The sequence below is a fragment of the Nilaparvata lugens genome, chromosome 5 (assembly GCF_014356525.2).
Source record: "Nilaparvata lugens isolate BPH chromosome 5, ASM1435652v1, whole genome shotgun sequence".
Lineage (NCBI taxonomy): Eukaryota > Metazoa > Arthropoda > Insecta > Hemiptera > Delphacidae > Nilaparvata > Nilaparvata lugens.
The window spans coordinates 77,175,537-77,195,949 of record NC_052508.1 but is presented as its reverse complement, the minus strand read 5'-3'; the positions used below and the strand labels follow the sequence as shown (position 1 = coordinate 77,195,949).

At 36.5% G+C, this 20,413-nt stretch overlaps 2 protein-coding genes across 2 annotated transcripts; both read right to left on the bottom strand.

Annotated features, from left to right (window-relative positions):
- Positions 1–5,038: 5,038 nt before the first annotated feature.
- On the bottom strand, positions 5,039–5,722 carry LOC120351673. The gene has a single exon (XM_039429622.1). It carries the CDS (start codon positions 5,720–5,722, stop codon positions 5,039–5,041), a length of 684 nt encoding a protein of 227 aa, XP_039285556.1.
- A 6,490-nt stretch (positions 5,723–12,212) lies between these two features.
- On the bottom strand, positions 12,213–19,217 carry LOC120351232. Its single transcript, XM_039427595.1, has 3 exons — positions 18,997–19,217; positions 17,802–18,002; positions 12,213–16,954 (listed from the first exon to the last, which is right to left on the bottom strand). The coding sequence occupies exon 3, from the start codon at positions 16,948–16,950 to the stop codon at positions 13,366–13,368; it is 3,585 nt and encodes a 1,194-aa protein (XP_039283529.1). The 5' UTR covers positions 16,951–16,954; positions 17,802–18,002; positions 18,997–19,217; the 3' UTR covers positions 12,213–13,365.
- Between the last annotated feature and the right edge of the window lie 1,196 nt (positions 19,218–20,413).

Below are 20,413 nucleotides of genomic sequence, written 5' to 3'. Positions count from 1 at the left end.
TGAACTTATTATAGTTCTCAAAGGTAGAAGAAGTAGTTAATTTTGATCCAAGCATTGATATCTGTTTTTACTTTTTTTGTTAACTTTAATTTTGATCCAAGCATTGATATCTGTTTTTACTTTTTTTGTTAACTTGGCACAGCTAATAATTTGTTCAGGAATTTTATTTATGATTTTAGTGCTAAATATATGAGTTGTCTTCTAATATTTTCAATGTTAGTATGATAGATTAGGTACTTATTTGAGGTGGGTCTTAAATTGTATTGACTAATGATAGTATTTTAGTGCAATGGAATTATTTTTATATTTAAATATAATTAACTACATTCATTACATACAACTGTCTAACTGTCAACACGTTAACTCTTCAAAAGTCACGTTGGTTGGGAAAAGTCTAGGCTTTGGAACACATTTAAATTTGTTTCCCACAAAAAATGTATTTCAAGCTTTTTTGTTCAGCTCGCCAAGTTAAGTTAATAGCCATAGCTAAATTTCAACCAAATTCAAATGGCAACCCGGGAAATTGAGTTTTCATCGAAAACTGTGTGTGTGTGTGTGTGTGTGTGTGTGTGTGTGTGTGTGTGTGTGTGTGCGCCTGTGTCGCGCCTTTCCTGGCATCATTCCAAGTTGTTTACTGACCAGCAGCTGTGATCTAATTATTGAAGAAGAAGAAGAAGAGGAAGAATGAGAAGTAGAAGAGGAAGGAGGAGGAGAAGAAGAAGACAATTGTGCGGGCGGAGCCCGCATCCCAGCCGGAGCGCGAAGCGCAGAGGCTGCTATCCAACCCTATATAGTCATAAAAGGCGATTGGCGGGCGTAGCCCGCCTCCCAGCCGGAGCGCGAAACGCGGAGCCTGCTACCCAACACTAAATAGTCACAAAAGACAATTGGGCGGGCGAAGCCTGCCTCCCAGCCGGAGCGCGAAACGCGGGGCTGCTAACCCACTTTATTGGGGGTGCAGGGGGCGAAGCCCACTGCCGAGCGCGAGTTTCTAAAGAGTTGCTAAGTGTTCTAAAAGAGTGTTAAAAGAACACTTCCAACTTTATGAGTGTAAATCTTTTGATCAGACCCTTGTCTGATTCAGCCGCCTTCATTAAACTATTCTACTATGAGATTTGTTGAAGAATTTTCCTTCACATAGAGCATTCATTTTATAGTGAGATATAAGACACTAAATGCCAAAAAATGTTTCTTATCCATTAGATTTTACAGTAACAAAATTCATGTAGACCTACTTTATAATGCCTGAATAATGGCGAAGTCATAGAGGTCTTTCTTTAAGCTAAGGTAACTTTTCTCCATTCAATACAGATAAGTGGTTATACACAGTCAAAGTCCTGGAATGTGACAGAAATTAATTGTTGATGAAAACATCTGAAGGTCACTTTTAATACGTCAGAAATGAACCCTCCTCTACTCAGTTACTCAGGCACTTATTTATACAGCAAGTTAATGAACATTCCGTTCTTATAGTCCAGTCAAGAAAAGGCTATGAAGGGGAATGTTTGAAAGACAATTTTTGACCCTGCAGTTCTGTTTAGGGTAGTAAGGAGGTAAACATATCAAAAGTCCCCACCCCTACCCCATGTGCTAATAGGGTGTGGGTGGTTCAAAGGTACCATTTTTTGGTTTCTCGCATATAAATCTAAAACTATGAATCTTACGTACGTTATTGTTATTTACAAAATTTAAGCTTACATAACTTCTTACAATATTCATCTCACAACTTTTTCTATACGGTATCTTCTCTAGTTTTCGATATATCCTCTCTTGAAGTGTAAAATTTTTGAAAAAACATGTTTGCCTCCAATATATTTCAATTTTTTTCTTATAACTTTTTAAAAATCGATGGGAAAAATTCATGCTGATTATGAGCTTATAACGCATTGAATTGTCTTCAATTTGATGTATAATTTCACACTTATACGCATTTCCCTATAACTGTTGCAGCAGCATTAGTGTTGATTGTGAAATCTCCATTTTTTCAACAATATACCAATTGACAAAGGAATTTGGAGGGAATGTTTTAGACACAATTTTTGACTTAGCCGCTTTGTTAATACTAGTTACCAGAAGAACATATCAAAAGGCCCCATTCCTAACTCATGTGCTATGTGCTAAGGGGATGAGGGTGGTTTAAAATTGCTTTTGTAGCGTTTTGCTCCCACGCTCATATCTTGAAAACAATGTGTTCAACTGACATAACTAATCATTCAAAAATGAAGCTTAATAAATTCTCTACACTTTTTGTTCGCTGGAATTTTGTGATATTCCAAACAGTTACCTAGATATTCGCTCTTGAAGGTGTGTAATTGATAAAATGACAGGTTTTTATCCAATGTTTTGCTCTTTCAGGGCTTATAACTCTCGAACAATGCATCATAAAAACTGATGCTTATCGAAGGTTCGTAGAACATTAAATTCTCTTTGAAATGATGCATTATTTCACTATTCCAAGTTTTCCTTTCATTGTTATAGCAGCTTCAATGTAGGGGGTGAAATTTTCATTGCTGCAACAATTGATCGTTTGAAAATCACATTTGAAGGGGGGTGTCTGTGAAACAATGTTTGACTTTGCAGCTTAATTTGGACCAGTTAGTAGGTGAACACACTAAAAGTGTGCATCTTTACCCCCTCTGTTGAAGGTGTGGAACCGCTGAATTGACACTTGTTGCAGCAATGAAAATTTCACTTTTATATGTTTACCTCCTTAAATACCCTAAACAGAACTGCGGGGTAAGAAATTGTCTTGCAAACATTGCCCTCTATACCCTTTTTTGAGCATTGATTGCCTGGACTATTATATTAGTTTTAGTATGCTGCTGCTTAATAGGCCATCAATAATTAGTTGATAATAATAGTAAGAAAAGCATAATAATGTCTCCTCAAATATTACTTACAATTGATATGATGGGCAAATGCACCCCTCAAAGCCACAAATATCCAATAACAAGATAGTCACATCATACAAGGTAGACCTGAAAAAACATTTTAATTTGCAATTTAATTCAGGTTTCCAAAAATTCAACACTCTTGTGAAAAATCATAACTTATTACTCTTGAAAGTTTTAAATTTTTGGAGAGATGAATTTAGAAGATTTCCTTCTCTCTTTGAAATTCAATGGATGGGACAGGAATAATTTTATCTGTCCGCCAGATATATTGGACGGGAATTGCAGGAAACTGAAAAATTTGGCAAACCAAAACTTATGATTTTTTGATCATCCTCAATGGATCACAAGGTGAAACACTGAGCAAATGAATGTAACCTATAATTGGTTTAGAGAAACAAGTTTTAGACTATCTGGAAATATTTCTCAGATCTTATATTATGTTATTTTATCATAGATTGGATTATTTTAAACAGTTGAGGCTGTAAAGGATAGAATCCAGTATTAGAATTAAAACAACAAATCTGTGCGGTGAGGGGGGGGGGCATGAGCCTCTTGTTTCAGAAAAAAATTAGTTTGTTACTCATAAAAATAAGGAGTTAATAGAGTTAAAACACCAGGATAAAAATTAATGTTCTTGCAGCTTACTGAAAAATGGTAGGAATCATTTTCTTTAGCTCACTCATGGATTTTCAGAGTTAACTAAAATCTCAGTAATCACATTTTTATAAATGAATCGCTAACCGCAGAAAGGAAACATGTCCAACTGATAGCATTGTAATGGCAACGTTTTGAATAAATCATTTAGACCTACTGCAGTTTAGGTTTTATCAAGTGTTTTGTCTCTCCTGCAAAATTATGAAAACTGGGCATGGTGCCTTTCTGCAGTTAGCGATTCAGATAGGTTCACAAATATTATTTAATGGATTGAATTTTATATTATTAAAAAATTATATTCAAATTATGAATGATTCATTATATTCATTATAAGATGATAATGAACTAATTATTGTATGAATCAATAAACTTTTTTGAAACATTAATTTCTTTCGATAGAGCCCTGTTGAAAATATAAAACTTTCTGAGCTCACGGTGGGTCCATGCCTCTATGCCCCCCCCCCTGGAGCCGCCACTGCCTCTAGGCACACATTTATACAGCAAGTTAAAATTAACATTTCGTTCTTATTAGTTTTAGTATGCTGCTCGATAGGCCATTAAGGCTAGGGCCACACGAGCGCACAATATGCATCCGTTGTAACTTACTTTTTGACATCCGTTGTAGAAATACATAGAAGTGAATTGGTGACAACACACGAGGTACGTGCGTACCAAGTAACAGAAGTCGTAACAGACAGTGATTTTTGAACTGCGTAGAAATGCTACAATGCACGTCGAGACATGCAAAAGTTATTACTTCGTGTGGTTCAATTGCATAAAGCCAACTGACGTTCACACACCACACTCAATGCTTGTGTGGCAACGGACGCACTATGTGCGCTCGTGTGGCCCTAGCCTAATAGTTACTAATAGTTACTAATTACTATTGATAACTATAACTAACTAACAGTTGATAATAATTGTAAGAAAAGCATAATAAAGTCTCCTCAAATATTACTTACGTTTGATATGATTGGCAAATGCTTTCCTCAAAACAAGAAATATTCAATAAGATAGTCACATCATACAAGGTGGACCTGAAAAAAAAAACATTTTAATTTGCAGCTTCTATACAATTCTAAAATTTCTTGAGCTGTGTCTAACCACTGTTTCAATAGGCCTTATGGATGATTGGTGTAGAATAAAATGACACATGACACAAACATTTCACTGTTACAAAATGGACTGTATTACGCAAGAAGATCAATGAAACAAAAGATCTTAATATTACGAGTGTTTCACACTTTCACTCAAAAATAGTCAAATTGTCTGTACTTCATAGTTCACAACTCATCACCAACTCACCAACACCCAGTTCATGCATAGGCAGCATGGCCAGATGGGTTTACACAGGAAGCTCTTAACAGAGCACTCACAAAATGATACAAAGCGGTGGTAACATACCCCCCACCTTGAAGGTATGCCTTCTAAATGGAAAAAAAATTAATTTGAAGAATATACAAAGAAAGAATAAGCAATAAAAAATTGAATCAATTGTTAGGAAATGGTAATAAACACAATTTGTTCACTGGTCTTTTGAATTCCCCATTGGTGGTTTTTACTGTAGCTACTCTAACACAATTGTCACGTCCAGGATGAATTGCAGTCACTCTTGCAAGTGGCCATTTGAAGGGTGGAAGGTTGCCTTCCTTGACAACCACCATACTGCCTGGTTGAATAGCAGAGGAGTTGGACTGCCACTTGTAGCACTGCTGCAGGTAGGAAAGGTAGTCCTTTGGCCAGTGTGCCCAGAAGTGCTGTTTCATTTGCTGCACATGTTGCCACTGATTGAGCTGATTTTGTGATATATCTAGAAGATTGGGTTCTGGAAGGTCGGTAAGAACACTGCCAATCAGAAAGTGTGCTGGAGTCAGAGCAACAAGGTCTGATGGCTCTTCAGACATTGGAGTAATAGGCCCGGAATTCACACAGGCCTCTATTTGAGTAATGAACTCTATTATTGTTAAGCATGATTGACCAATAACTCTTTTCAGGTGAGCTTTCACTAGTTTCACTGAAGATTCCCATAAACCGCCAAAGTTTGGTGCACTTGGAGGCTGAAAGTGCCACTTTATACCCTCTTGAGCAATTGAGGTTTGGAATTTTTCACTGTCCAAGATGTGGTGAATCTCTCTTTGGGCTCCTACAAAATTGGTTCCATTGTCAGAGTACATTTCTGATGGTCTCCCTCTTCTGGATATGAAACGTTGCAGTGCATCAACAACAGTCTTTGTCAATTCTGCCAGTAGGAGAGCTCCACACAATTCTAGTCTTGGAAGAGAGACCTTTTTTATTGGTACTACTCGAGACTTAGAAGTAACGAGACAAGATATGTTTTGTGAAGAACCAATGCATCTTAAATATACACATCCACCATATGCCACTTCAGACGCATCAGAAAATCCATGAATCTTATATTGATCTGCAATGATTTTGTTTGTGATACACCTGGGAATTTGCAATTGAGTGAGAATTGGTATTGTTTGTCAGAATAACATCCATTGATTTGCAATCTCTTCAGGCAGGGGATCATCCCAGCCAATCTTACATGTCCACAATTTCTGCATTAATAATTTTGCTAACAAAACCACAGGGCCAATGATTCCCAAAGGATCAAATATTTGACCAATAGCTGACAAGACAGATCTCTTTGTCAACTTGTGATTGAATTGTTTGTTTTGAAATGTGAATTGAAAGACATCTGTTTTGGGATTCCAAATGATACCTAATGTTTTGATATTCTGATCTTGGTCCAAGTTGAAAGTTTTTTGTTCAATATCTTCATCGGGAACATTCTTCAAAACTTCTGGATTGTTACTACACCATTTCCTCAAATAGAAACCACCACTTTTGGCTAATTTCCTTAAGTCATTGACAGTTTTTTGAACTTCTTCAACTGATTAACCGCCTGTTATAGCATCGTCTACATAAAAATCATGAAGCATAACTTGTGAAGCCTTTGGAAAATTATCACTCTCATCATAGGCCAATTGGTTCAATGTTCGTGTTGCAAGATATCGTGCACTAGCTGTTCCATACGTGACAGTTGATAATTTGTATATTTTGATAGACTCCTTTGAATTTCCATGCCACAGAATCAGTTGGAGATTGGTTTGATCGGGATTGATCAGTATTTGTCTATACATTTTCTCAATGTCAGCTGTTGTAGCAATCTTGTGAGTTCGGAAACTTAGGATGATATTTATCAATGGAGATTGTACAGTTGGTCCTACAATTGAAATGTCATTCAATGAAGTTCCAGTAGAAGTTTTACATGGAGCATCAAATACAACTCGAACTTTGGTTGTTGTAGAGGTTTCCTTGATGACTGCATGGTGAGGAATGAAGTAATTTGTGGATGAATTAGCTTCTTCTTCAGTTATCTGTTTCATGTGTTGCATGTTCTCATATTCTCTCATGAATTTGATGTATTCTGTTTTGAGATATTCATTCATTTCTAACCGTTTTTCCAAGTAGATAAATCTCTCGAGTTCTGTGTCATAGGATTGACCTAGTTCACTCAACTCTTCCTTCAATGGAATTTTTACAGAGTATCTGCCATCTTGATCTCGTTGTGTTGTCTTTGTGTAGTATTCTTCACAATATTTGTCATTTCCACTAAAGAGCCTGTTACCCTCTAATTCTTCAATTTTCCAAAAATTTTTCATTGTGTTGTTAAGTTCTTCAATTGTTGTTAAGTTGCACACTGTTGATAGGTATGAAGTTTCAATGTTGATGTTCACTTTGCCAGAAACTAACCAGCCAAATGTTGAATTTTGTAGAGTTGGAGATGTCTCATTGACCATAATAAATTTTTCTGTCACAAATTATGTCATAGAATAGTTCTGCACCAAGAAGAATATCAATGTCACTAGGTGTGTGACATTTAGGATCTGCCAACTGTATGTTTTCAGGAATGTTCAGCCTTGAAATTGGTATTTCAATGATGAGTAGCTTCTGAGTGATTTTTTCCAAGACAATACATTCAATGAATGCCGAAAATGAAGTCATTCTGGATTGGATGTTGCAGTCAACTGAGTGACAAGTCTTTGTAGAAGATTGCGTAATACCACTAACTTCAATAGCTGATTTCTTTCTTGGAAGTTTCAGGAATTGTGCTGTCCTTTCAGTTATGAAGTTTGATTGAGATCCACTGTCAAGCAAGGCTCTGCATAGGTGAGGAGTCCCATGACTGTCCTTTACTGTGATGATTGCTGTTGAGAGCATGATGTGTGTATTTGATGGCTGCTTTACATTAGATGTTGATGCAATTGTGTGTTGCATAGGAAGTAGAGTATAATTGGGAGAAAAGACGGACTTTTTTGCTCGAGATCCCCCTCCCCCCTCTCCCCCCTCGTCCATCCCTCCTCCCCTTCCCCCCGCCTGTAGGGCGGGGGGTGTTCTAAAAATAGATTTCCCCTTCCCCCTGTCCAGTGGAGGTGAGGGGGAGTGAGTGAGAGGGAGATATATCTTTCTCTCTCTTTCTAAAAATAGATTTCCCCTTCCCCCTGTCCAGTGGAGGTGAGGGGGAGTGAGTGAGAGGGAGATATATCTTTCTCTCTCTCTTTCTAAAAATAGATTTCCCCTTCCCCCTGTCCAGTGGAGGTGAGGGGGATAGAGAGAGAGAGAGGGAGATATCTCTCTCTCTCTCTCCAGGTGAGGGAAAAAAAATTTCCCTTTTAGGAGGAAAAATTCCCTCTGTCTACTGTCAAATTGAAGTGAATTCATATTTCTACATCTAATGCTATGCTGACAGATTGAGGTGAATTCTAAAGATGTGGGGGAAAAAATCTCTTGAGAGGGAAAAATTCCTTTGGTGACAAATTAAAGTGAATTCATATTTCTACATCTAATGCTATAGTGACAAATTGAAGTGAATTCATATTTCTACATCTAATGCTATACTAACAAATTGAACTGCATCCATTTCGCTCTACTATGATGACAGGCTCAAGAGATCTCCTTCTTTTACTCATGTCATCTCTTTCCCGCACCCTTTCCGAAAGGAGATAAGAATCAATTCTTTCCACATCTAATGCTATACTAACAAATTGAACTGCATCCATTTCGCTCTACTATGATGACAGGCTCAATTGATTCTTATCTCTTTCCCACACCCTTTACGAAAGCGAGTAAAGGAGGGAAGAATCAAGTTCCATTTGATCGATCGTTCCTATAGTGTGAAACGATTCTCACCAGCATTACAAAAGGAAGGAATCTAGTATGGGAAGATATTAGCTCTTTAGAGTAAAGTGACAGGTGCATTCGATCGCACGCGCCTCTCATCTGCTCCGCACCCTGTGAGGTCGCTTAATAACTCCTGCAACGAAAACCGTTGCATGAAAAAAATCGATTTATGTGACAAGTGTTACTCGTTAAAGTTACTTTGCTCAACCTTCTTCAAGATTTATCGACATAGTCAAAAATGACTAGGGTGAAAACTATAGCTGTTGAAGTTGACTTGTACAACCTTCTTCAAGATTTATCGATATGCTCAAAAATGTCAATCATGGTGGTCCAGACTGTAATTTGAAACTATAGGTGTTGAAGTTTACTTGTACAACCTTCTTCAAGATTTATTGATATGCTCAAAAATGTCAATCAGGGTGGTCTACACTGTAATTTGAAACTATAGGTGTTAAAGTTCACTTGTACAACCTTTTTTTAAAGATTTATTGATATGGTCAAAAATGCCAATCATGGTGGTCTAGACTGAAACTATAGGTGTTGTCTCACTTTACCTTTAAAAGATTTATCGAAATACTCAAAAATGTCTAGACTGAAACATTCACTCTCTCACACTCAACTCAAGATTTTATGTTTTCGGCGCCAATATAAAGTCTTTATACTTGACCAAATCCATTTTTTCTGTAATAATTTGTACTACCTGATGTTCGTTAAGCCCATGATCTTTTGCCTCAATCCAATTCATATGGAAAGAAACTTCGGCATATTTTGATACTATATCATACGCCATTTTGTGGATAAATAGACTTAGGTACTCAATGAAGGGCGCCGAACATTGCAGTCTCATGACAGCACCCTCTTCCGAATTTTTAATTGCCTCAGCTATTTCATCACGAACACTTTTCACAGCGTCTGCCATCTCGTTTTTCTTAATAAAATCTTCAATATCATTTTTAGTTGCATACTTTTCTGCAATTTGTTAATCAGAATAGCAATAGCATCTTTTGTAATAAACTGCTCAATACCCTCCATAATATTAGCTTTTATTGCACCCGCCATTTCAGATAATCGTTTTTCAAACTCTTCCTTTGTTAATGAAGAACTAATCAATTTCTGCAAAGTAGATTCTAAATATTGCTTATCAATTCCCGATGGGTGAGTTTCATTTACTTTAGTAAAAATTTCTGTACTAAGTTGTTTCAATTTAGTATTGAGATAGTTTCTGTCCAGCACCTCCAAATTCTTAATTTTATCTGATACGGCTTTTAATTTTTCATCTAAATAAGCCTTATCAACTTTATCGTTGTTAATACTGAGCAACTGAGATGAAAAGCTGTCTGTTAAAGTTTTCACTTCCCCTAAAGCACTCTCTAGAGTTTGAGTTCTCTCTCCAATAGCTTTATCGATATTGGCACTGAAATTTTGTAAGGTGCTTAGAATATGTTCTCTTTCAATTATGCTCACTCCAATATTCTTTGTATTTTCCGAAACGAGTTTGGTTATTTGCGAATCTAAATAAAATTTCACAGCTTCGCTGATTCCTTGCTGATTTATCGATTCGATTATCTTCTGTGTTATCGAGTCAATATCACACGTAAGACTAGCTCCGCTAGGTGTATCAATTCGTCCGAATCGATGCAGAGTCATCGTGACACTAAACAATTAATTTTGCTTCTTTTAGCTCTTCAATTATACTTGCAATTTCCACATCATGCCCAGTGTTCCCACTAGCTTTTGAGGAATAGAGTAAATTTAATCTTTGCACTAATTCGTCAAAATTATCAAAGTATTGATAAATTCTATCATGAGAATTATTTTTTGCAAATTTCAATAAACCCCAACCCTTCTTTTTACTAATTTTTTTACTGGGAAATAACTTTTGAATCAATTGTGATTTAATTCCCTGATTTCGTTTAACATAACCTCTTCGATCTAAATGTATACCTGTAAGTGTTAAGATTTTTTTATACTTATCCAGATCTCTCTCATTATAAAGATTTGAGTTTGGTCTAGCACTGAATAACAACTCGAGTAGACCGTGTGTTAATCGAAATCTTTCACTATCAATATCTATATAACCATCAACAAATATTACTTGCTGATTACCAATATAATACACGTCATCTTTAGAATTATATGAAATTCCATAACTGATTGAATTATTCAATTTTTCCGCATGAAACGTTTTTAGATATTGTGACAGCACATTGTCGTTTCTGCTAGAACCAAGTAAACTGTTTTCAAATTTAGTCGAGCTTAAAAAATTGTCTGCTGAACTCTCATAACTCTGTTCATCTCCCTCCTCATTATCATCAATTTCCATACTCTCCTCTTTTACCTGTTCCTTTTTTGGTTTTACATCAGAGTGTGAGAATTTGTTTTTTCCCAGTTCAATTATGGGCTCTATTAACGGAGAGAGCGTTTTCCTATTATATTCCTCCGATCGCTTTTCAAAATTGACTAAGCTTTTATGCTTCTCTCTAATTACTTTTCTCAATTTCTTAATCTTTTCGATTAAACCAACCTCCTTTCTATTCAGCTTCCTGCCGTATGACAACATGACTGCACAAAGAATTAATCTCTACTGAACGGTAAGAAACGTATCGAGCGAATCTCGGTACTTCCCGCTATTAATTCCACACTCGGTCATAATAGTTAGAAAATTATGAGGTTTACGATTCCAAACTGTATGACAAAGTTTAACGAAATCTTTATAAGTAATATCTGCTCCAACATGATCTCTGTGAATTAATTTCAGACTCAATAAATCTACCTTGAAGATTATAATCATATTTGCGTTGTCCCTAGTGAAATGTTTCTGTGTTGCCCCATAACTCTGAATTAAATATGCAGTGTCAATATTACGATGTCGACCCATGGTAAAATATTCTCTTATTTGAGGCACGTGATTAAGTTGGAAGTCATCGAAAATGACAAGAGAATATTGTTGAATTTTGTTGGGGTGAGCTATAGATTCCGAATTGCTGTTTATATGAAATTCAATACCCTTCATTTTTGAAAAGACTTTTCTCAAAAACAAGTACTTATCTTGATACTCGCTCTTCGTGTGCAAGTATATAGTTTTAAATCTCAACCCATTCTTTGAAAAAATTAAATTAAATAGTAAATTGGTCTTGCCACAACCTGAAGAGCCTATTATAAGGATCCTTGCATTATGTGGTAATAACTTACCATTTTTACACCATGTTGGCATTTCTTTCTCTCTTATAACATTGTCGAAATTTACTATCGGAATCATGTTAGTCACGTGTACAGCATGCGATCTGATAAGGAACTGATAAGTTATCAAGGAGGAAGAGATTGTGGGCTAGACACCATAGCTTATCACATCGGGATGCAAGCGCTCTCCCCTTTCAATGCACTGATAGAAGTTTCTCACCCGCACCCTCTTCACGAGAACGCTTGAGCCTTAGCAAATAAAACTTCAGATTAAAATGAAACTGAGAAGCATTTTTGATAGAGACGTATTATATTTACACCAAATCTTTGTCATATTTTTACACTGAATGGAATGTATTTGCAATAGATTAACAATAGATTATTTACAATAAATGTACGTGATATTTACAATAGATTATTTACAATAAATTTACATGATATTTACAAAAGATTATTTTTCATCTAATAGTTGATCCTTACTAATATAACTAGGAGTTGAAAACCCAATCCATTTCACAAGCAGTCCTTTTTTATCTCGTTTTAATATTTTTTCAATCAAATACACTTGTCTCTCCGATTCATTTAATTGTGTTTTTTTAATTTCTTCTGCATAAAACCTGCCACTAATTACTTCTCCGTTTAGATCTCGCAAGCTATACGTTACAGGTTGAGAAGGAAATATAGAATGAATTACAAAATACTCTGCGCTCCAGTTTATGTTATAAGATTTATCGAAAAGAACCCTTTTCTTTGAGATTCGTACAACATCTCCTAGCTTAAATTTCGGTTTTGAATTTTTCAATTTATATCGTCTATTGAATGCAGAATTCAATGACATTAAAACATGATTACGATCTTTTTTCGTCACATCTTTAGGTTTCATTCTAATGGATGAATGCATTGTTGCATTATAATCTCGAACTAATCTGTCTAGTTGTGATGACCAGTTTTTGGTTCCATGTTCAGTTAAATATCTATAAATTTTTGCTTTAAGTGTTCTATTAAACCTTTCAACTATGGAGGCTTTCTTATCAGTAAAAACATGATAATGTTTAATACTATATCTATCTAATAATGCTTTAACTTTTAAATTAAAGAATTCTGTTCCTTGATCTGTTTGGAACAGCTTAACTCCTTTATTTTTAGAAATAATTGGCTCGAGAGCGTTAAATACAGATTGGCTTGTCTTGTCTTTTAATGGTACACAATATGCAAATTTTGAAAAACAATTAATAACAGCTAAGATATATTTGTAACCCTTATTAAAACGTGATAAACTTGTCATCTCAATGAGATCGGCTTGAAGCAAGTCTTTTTCACTTTTCAACTCATATTTGCGAGTGGGATAGTTCACACGCGGCACGCTATGAAGCTCTAAAGCTAACTTAGATCTAATAATATTCATGATATTTACAACAGTCAAATCAAAATCAGTGGTGTTGGATGGTTGTCATGGCACATACTGATCAATCATTAGAGTGTTGAGACTATAATGACCGAAAGGGAGAGTATCAACACCATTCTCAGCAATATACCTCTTATCATCATAAGGGCTCAAACAGATTTTTGCGCATTCAACCTGGTACATAGTGTGATTATACGATCTTAACATATTAAATTTTTCTACATGTTCACTACGTTCAAACAATGATTTCATATATAAATTAAAATTAAGCTTTCTACATTTTACTCCGCTCTGTACACCCTTTGCTATACATTTATTTACAAGTTCTTCATTCTCGTTACAAACTAAATATGAGTAAAGTTTGGATCTAAGTCCGAGAAATCTATGGACAGGCTTTGACCCGGTCTCATCCTTGAACTTTCCTACAACTTTATTCCTCTCCATGGAAAAGCAAGGGTGGGAAGGTGGATAGTTAGAAGTATCGAAAAGGGTCAAATTTTCTCTAATCAACTGATACACATCTTCGACTTTAAGGTTAAGAAGAAAACTGTCGGTGTCAGTCATGCACAATTCTATACGATCCCACGGTATAATTTTTTGTAATTTACAATAGAAAAAATCGTACATATGGAATTTACTCAACTCCAGTACACTGAAGCCGGAATAGACAGGCTTGTTCATTTTAAGTTCCAACTTACGAGAGAAAACCGCGATCACGTTCGGACTAATTATTTGCCAGCGTTTACATAGCGGGTTTGAAATGTACTTATCTAACCGTTTTTCATCCGTGATAATTTTAACATTCATTTGCTTACGACTACTCTGTATTGTTTTGCCAAAAATTAAGTTACAACAGGCCTTAAAGAAGGATATTTCAAATTTATTTTTCGCGTTCTGTCTATTCCGGATATTAAAGTCGATGTAGCTTTTCAGCCAGGGAGATTGGGAAAAGCTAATGACGCGATGCACTTTCAATAATTTCAAACCGAGCTGGAGGTAGAGCTTTAAATTGATATAGTGAACAATGTACTTTTCACGGTCGAAAAGTGTGTTCATGAGCTTTTTGGTTCCAGTTTGACCGTTCTCATTTGTTTGGTAGTTCGACAGCAATTCGCGCGGGGGCGTTTGGTGGAGAGGGGCAAGGGGGAAGCTCGCATGCTTATCATGCAACTCTTGGGGGTACTTGAGATCGCATTCTATTATATACCCGGTTTCTGAATTGCTGTCCAAATTCGCGAAATCAAGGCTGGAAATTTCTTCCTCTGAGAGGAATTTGAAATTTCCAACAGGCAAGCTTCGGCTCATAGCTTCCGAGTATAAACTGTTTGCATCGATATAAAGCAGATAATTAGACGGTTTTGAAGGATCGTATGTTTCGGGTAGATGTTTGTTATTCGCCTCACAATAACGTTTACCGATAAATGAGACCCCGCCTCTCATTCCCGCCTCAAACATAAGATGCATGTCCGGATGTGTTAGTAATTCCAGTTCGACTTTAGTGTGTTTCAGCATGCAATTCCAGGTGAAGTGGGCAAGGGAAACAAAATGGGTCACATCGAGGCCATATGAGCTAAAAAGCGTAGACCTCATGGATTCAAAAACTACCGCTAATAGCATTACGTCCAAACATAAATAAAAATCGTGATATTCACCCAGATTTTTCAGCTTGAATGTTGAGAACACTCTTTGCGCATGCTCATATTCTTCGCGAGACAAAGGTGTATCAGTTAAGTCGTTATGAAAACATTCAATGGGGGGAAGCGATGTTTCCGCGAATTTTTCGGGACAGCTCATGTACGAGTAGGGATATACTCCTTTCTTCAACAAGAGCTGTCTGTGTTCGCGAGGTGGATCATCAAACACCGAAAATAATCGTTCGAACTTCTTTTCCATATCTGTACTCTCTACCAAATTACGCACCAATACTTCCAAGGATTCAGACATAAACTTGTAGGAATCTAAAAATTTAATTTTGCCTACTGAAAGTGTCAAAAATCTCTCTGACGTATTTGCGATGCAGGAAATTTCTTTTTTACATTTACCGAGCGATTTTAGAATAAAATGCGAATCAAAACCGGAGAAATTATGAAAATAACACGATATGTACTCCGGAGTACGAGCTGTTAAATTACAAGAAACATGTGCCGCACACAAGTAATTACCGGTTTCATGCGCGTGGTGACGACATTTAATATCGCTGTCTAAAAACGGTTCAGCACAAAGCCCGCAGTTTACTGAATTTTGAAATTCACGCTCTTGACTCTCGGATAAAGCTTGCATCGGAATTTCTCGTTTCATATCCTCATACAAAATGTCACCGAGATCTGTAATTTCCTGAAGAAATTTCTCCATGATTTTTTCGTCTAAACTACTCGATCTATGGAGTACAGGTCCGTGAGCGATTTCGCCGTTAACATCGATAACAACGAAACAATACCCGCAGGGAATATGTCGCGCCGTTTTCTTTGTGTAACTACGAGTAATTTCATCAGAATCGGAATCATCATCATCATCATTATCGATATTAACAACGTATGTTTCTAAATCCGCGTAAATGGTGTACTTTTTCTTCAACGTCGCGCCTAGTTTCTTGAATTTTATTGTCTCTCCGCGTTTAGGATATGAAACGCGCTGAGATTCAAACTTGCAACAAAGTTCCACATGTTTCAACAAATTTGCTTTACCGTCTACATTTCGAGTTTTGTCTGATGTGAACCGGTGAAAACAGAAATTACAAACATGTACTTGACCGTGGGATTTTGAAAGGTGGGAGAGAAGACGTGATAGCCCATTCTTCCCGTTCGCGGTATTTACTAAACAGAAATGAGTTTTTCCTGCATCGCCTTTTAGCATTAAAAGATTAATTTGGTGTTTACGCGTGCGGAAAATGCTTGTACGGAAGGGGAAAAACTTTTTGTTGTCATATGCGATGACGTGAATTGCAATGTCCGGATTGAGTATTTCAAATTTCTTAATATCGCGTGTCGTCACCGGGAAATTTACACCTCGCGTATTAAGTGTGTGAGCAAACTTGCTCAAATACTTTACACTTAAGTCCGAGTTCCTTGGCTTCTGATGGAAATACGCGAGCACTGACCATAAAAAGCATTTTTCGTCAGAGAGATTTTTCACATTTATAATACATGTTTTGTTTTTCAAAAACTGGGGTGTCTGAATGAAACTGGATGTGTATATAGGATTAAATTTAATCACGTTCACATCCAGTGATTCAATTTTCTTTAGCACCCACCCACTCCCATATCTTACAAAATTTTCAAAAGATGAGAGAATTTTTCTCACAGCTAACATGAAATGCTCATTAAACTCTTCATAGTTCTCAAGCACATTTAGTGCTATGTTGGAGTAACTATGTAGATTTATTAGAGATGAGACAGAGTCACCAACCTGCTTGTCATCCATCACCACTAATTTATACAGCAAAACGTTGAGGACGATGTACCACTTAACATTGCCATCATAGCGTGCGGCATGTTCCCTAATTATATCGAAAACTCGACGTTTCGAGCTCTCGAGCACACTGCTGATGTCGATATCCTCCTCCTCATCGAGCCTGATGCGATGACGGACTGCTGCGGAATTGATACCACGAAGTCTGCGTTCCCTCGGCATGATTCTGAAAAAAAAAAACAAAACGAACAGGATGAGATAGAGTACAACAACAACATGTTTAGTTGTGAATTGTCATTGGTAGAAGAAGGGTGTGTGAAAATGATATCTCAAGATCACATAATGTTGCATGAAAGATTAAGATTATTATCTTTTGATAAAAGATGGTTGAAATCTTCTCCGCATTTGTCCGCGGAAAACATGGCGAAAGAGGGATTTATATTCTCATCTCCACCAGACATTGTGCGATGTGTATTTTGTTCAATTTATTTGGGAAAATGGGAAGAAAGTGACATACCAGCAATAGAACATGCAAGGTACAGTCCAAACTGTAGAAGGAAAGATAATATAACAATTGAAGAGGAGAATTACGATAATAATATTCTACGAGAATATGAAGAAAGATATTCAACTTTTAATTGTGTAGAAGATTCATCCGTGCAAGGAGAGTACTTTGAAAAACTACCTCCACACCATCTACATTGTGACTTTTGTAAATCATTACGCGATAAAGCACAGTATTTTGCGAGAAATGGTTATTTCCTACATAAAAATCCATTATATCTGCAATGTGTCTATTGTAAATATATTATCGGTGAACCAACTGAAAAAGTAATTCATTTACCGTTTTGTTTATACGATGAGTGTGAGAAAGAAGAGCGGGGCTTGGATGTTCCGGATATAGCATATTCTAAAGATAAATCGCATGCATGCAGTATATTGTAGAAGGTTTTTTCTCCTCCGAGGAGAAAACCTGTCCTCGGAGGAGAAAACCTGTCCTCGGAGGAGAAAACCTGTCCTCGGAGGACTATTTTCCTCCTCAGAGGATAAAATCAAAGTAAAAATGTACTTACATGTAGTGCTTGATGTTGCGTGAATCTCCTCGAGTGTAGATAGCAGGCTAGAGGTGTAGATAGCAGGATACAGGTGTAGATGATTATGCTATGATTGATTCCTCTCAGGTGACCACCCTATGATTCCTCTCAGCTGTGTTGTCTTGACGAGAGCTCAACTGGTTATGAGGTTCGGAACTCGAGTTGAGAGGTGAGAAAATGCTGTGAAAACAATGAAATATTTAATAACTGAATCGAGAAATGCTATTTCCCTTATAATGTGAAATATTTATTAGAAATAGAGTGTTATAAAGTACAATAAATTATCGGTAGAGTGTGCTTTTCATAATAATAATAATAATAAGCTGGAGCAAGGTACTCTCTTAGTTGCGATCTTCTCTTTGCTGATACAACATCAAGCTAGTGTACTGAGATGGATAATGTGGAGAACAAGTCTTCAGATTCGAGCGTTCAATTCATTATAGATAGACATTTTAATCGATTAAGTGAATACCATTCTGTTCCTTTAGAAAAAATGAGATATCAATATAAATTAAGTGAACTCTTGGACACGCACCTAGATATATTGGCACAGTTAGCGGAAAAAGGATGGACAAATCTACAATATTTAACTTTTGTGAGAGAGTATGAAAAATTAGGAGTTTGGCATAGTGATAACTATAATCATATTCTTGTTTGTGATTTATACGGATCATCATATGATAAATTCTGGGGCGATGGTGACTTCCCCGATTCGTGGAGATGCCCGTGTGGGCATCTTAAAGACTCTATCGATAAAATTAAAAAAGTTATAATAGAAAACAATGCTCATTTAACAGAAGAACAATTAAATCAAGTTATCTGGAATTTTTTTCGAGATTCTGCAGATGAGACAGGTTTAGAACAGGATTGACAAAGAAAGTTCAAAATCAAGTATGTGTACAATATTGTAAATAAATGAAATGCAACAACTTTGCTACAGTTAAAATATTAAAATGTCATATTGATGATAGAAAACGCTGACAAGATTCATGTTTGAAAAATGAGATGCTCTTACTTTGATGTTGAAGGATCTAACATTGATTAACGAAATTAGAATCATGGGTTTTATTGGAGATTTCTAGCAATGTCTCATGCTAAGTTCTAGACGAGATTTTTTTTTCGTCTTCTAACACATGGATGCTTTTCGAAAAATGATCGTGTGTGGCATACTTACAATCTGATAACGATCTGGGAGCACGTGTTGTTGTTAGGGGAGAAATTCGAATTTTTTTTCGCCTTGTGCCACGCTCTCGCTCGCACGTGTCTGGAACAGAGAGAGAAACGAATGCTATATAAACACGTGCGATGAGAGGAAAATTACCATTTACATCAGAGACAGCAGAGACTACGCATACGAGATGAGTTCGCCCTCGTTCATCCTCCCAGACAGCCCGCCTTCGCAGCACGTCCTGAACTACTGGCAGCGCAAAGCTGCCGAGAGCTGCGCCAGCTCTTCAGCTGCAGCCGCCTCAGCTCCTGCCTCCACTGCACCACACCGTTCAACATCGCCAGGGGGTGTTCCTGGAGCAACTGTTTAGTTCATGAGCCTCGTTTTTTGCGTTGTGTAGTGTCGACTCTATAGGTGTGTGTGTAGAAGTTGTGGGAAGATCAACGATTTTCCTAGAATATAAGTCTGGTTCACAACCTTATAAGGCAAGGAATTTGTAGTCGTCAAGGAAAAATAGCTGTCACTTGGTGGGGAATGTATCTTGAATTGTAGTTGTAACGTTCCTTTCTATTGGTGGAAATTTTTCTAGAGATTGTAACTCCCAATCCAGTTAACGTTGCTTAGGTCTATCTAGTATGGACGATCACACAGCTGTCCACCTCAAGACGAGAAAAGCGAAGTGGCTTCACTCAGCGTCTGTCCTCCGACATAAGCAGTACTAAATGTAGTCTGTTCAGAACTTTGTATTAATCATGGCTGCCATGCCAGCTTTAGGCTTTTTTTTGTATTTGGCTCTGGAACCTTTTGTTCCAGCAGCATCTTTGTTTTCGCCTCTTGTAGTCGCTTTAATTAAGAAGAGAGAGAGAGAGTATCAATGGTCACCTCACAATGGAGATTTTTCTCCTATAACCGCTACTAAAGGTACGTCATAGATTTATAATTTAATTAAGGAATTATCTTCAATGAAGCTTCCATCAAAGTATTATTGTAATGTACCGTAATTAAAGTGTAAAAATTGAGAATAGTCCTTTTGATTTGAATGGAAGATGGAAATCGTAATTCAAACTGAAAAATGTTTAAGAAAATGAACGGTATATGTTTTGTAGAAATATAGAGTGCCTATTAGAAGGATTAAGGTATTTTTGGCTTGTATTATTTCTGAAGAGAAAGCTATTATTATTTATAAAAATAGATCTGTCAATTTGTGAGATTTTCAGAGACTGTATTTATGATTAATTCTGTAGTAATTTTATCATCTTTATTGTCATATTGAAATCATTTCAATGATTTGATTAGGAGAAATCACCTAAATATCATATAATTTTCAAGAGAATCTTTTTGATATTAAACAACTATACTCGAAAGTTGATATGAAAGTTGTTCAATCGACTTGTGAATTATGTACTATGTAGGCCTATTATGG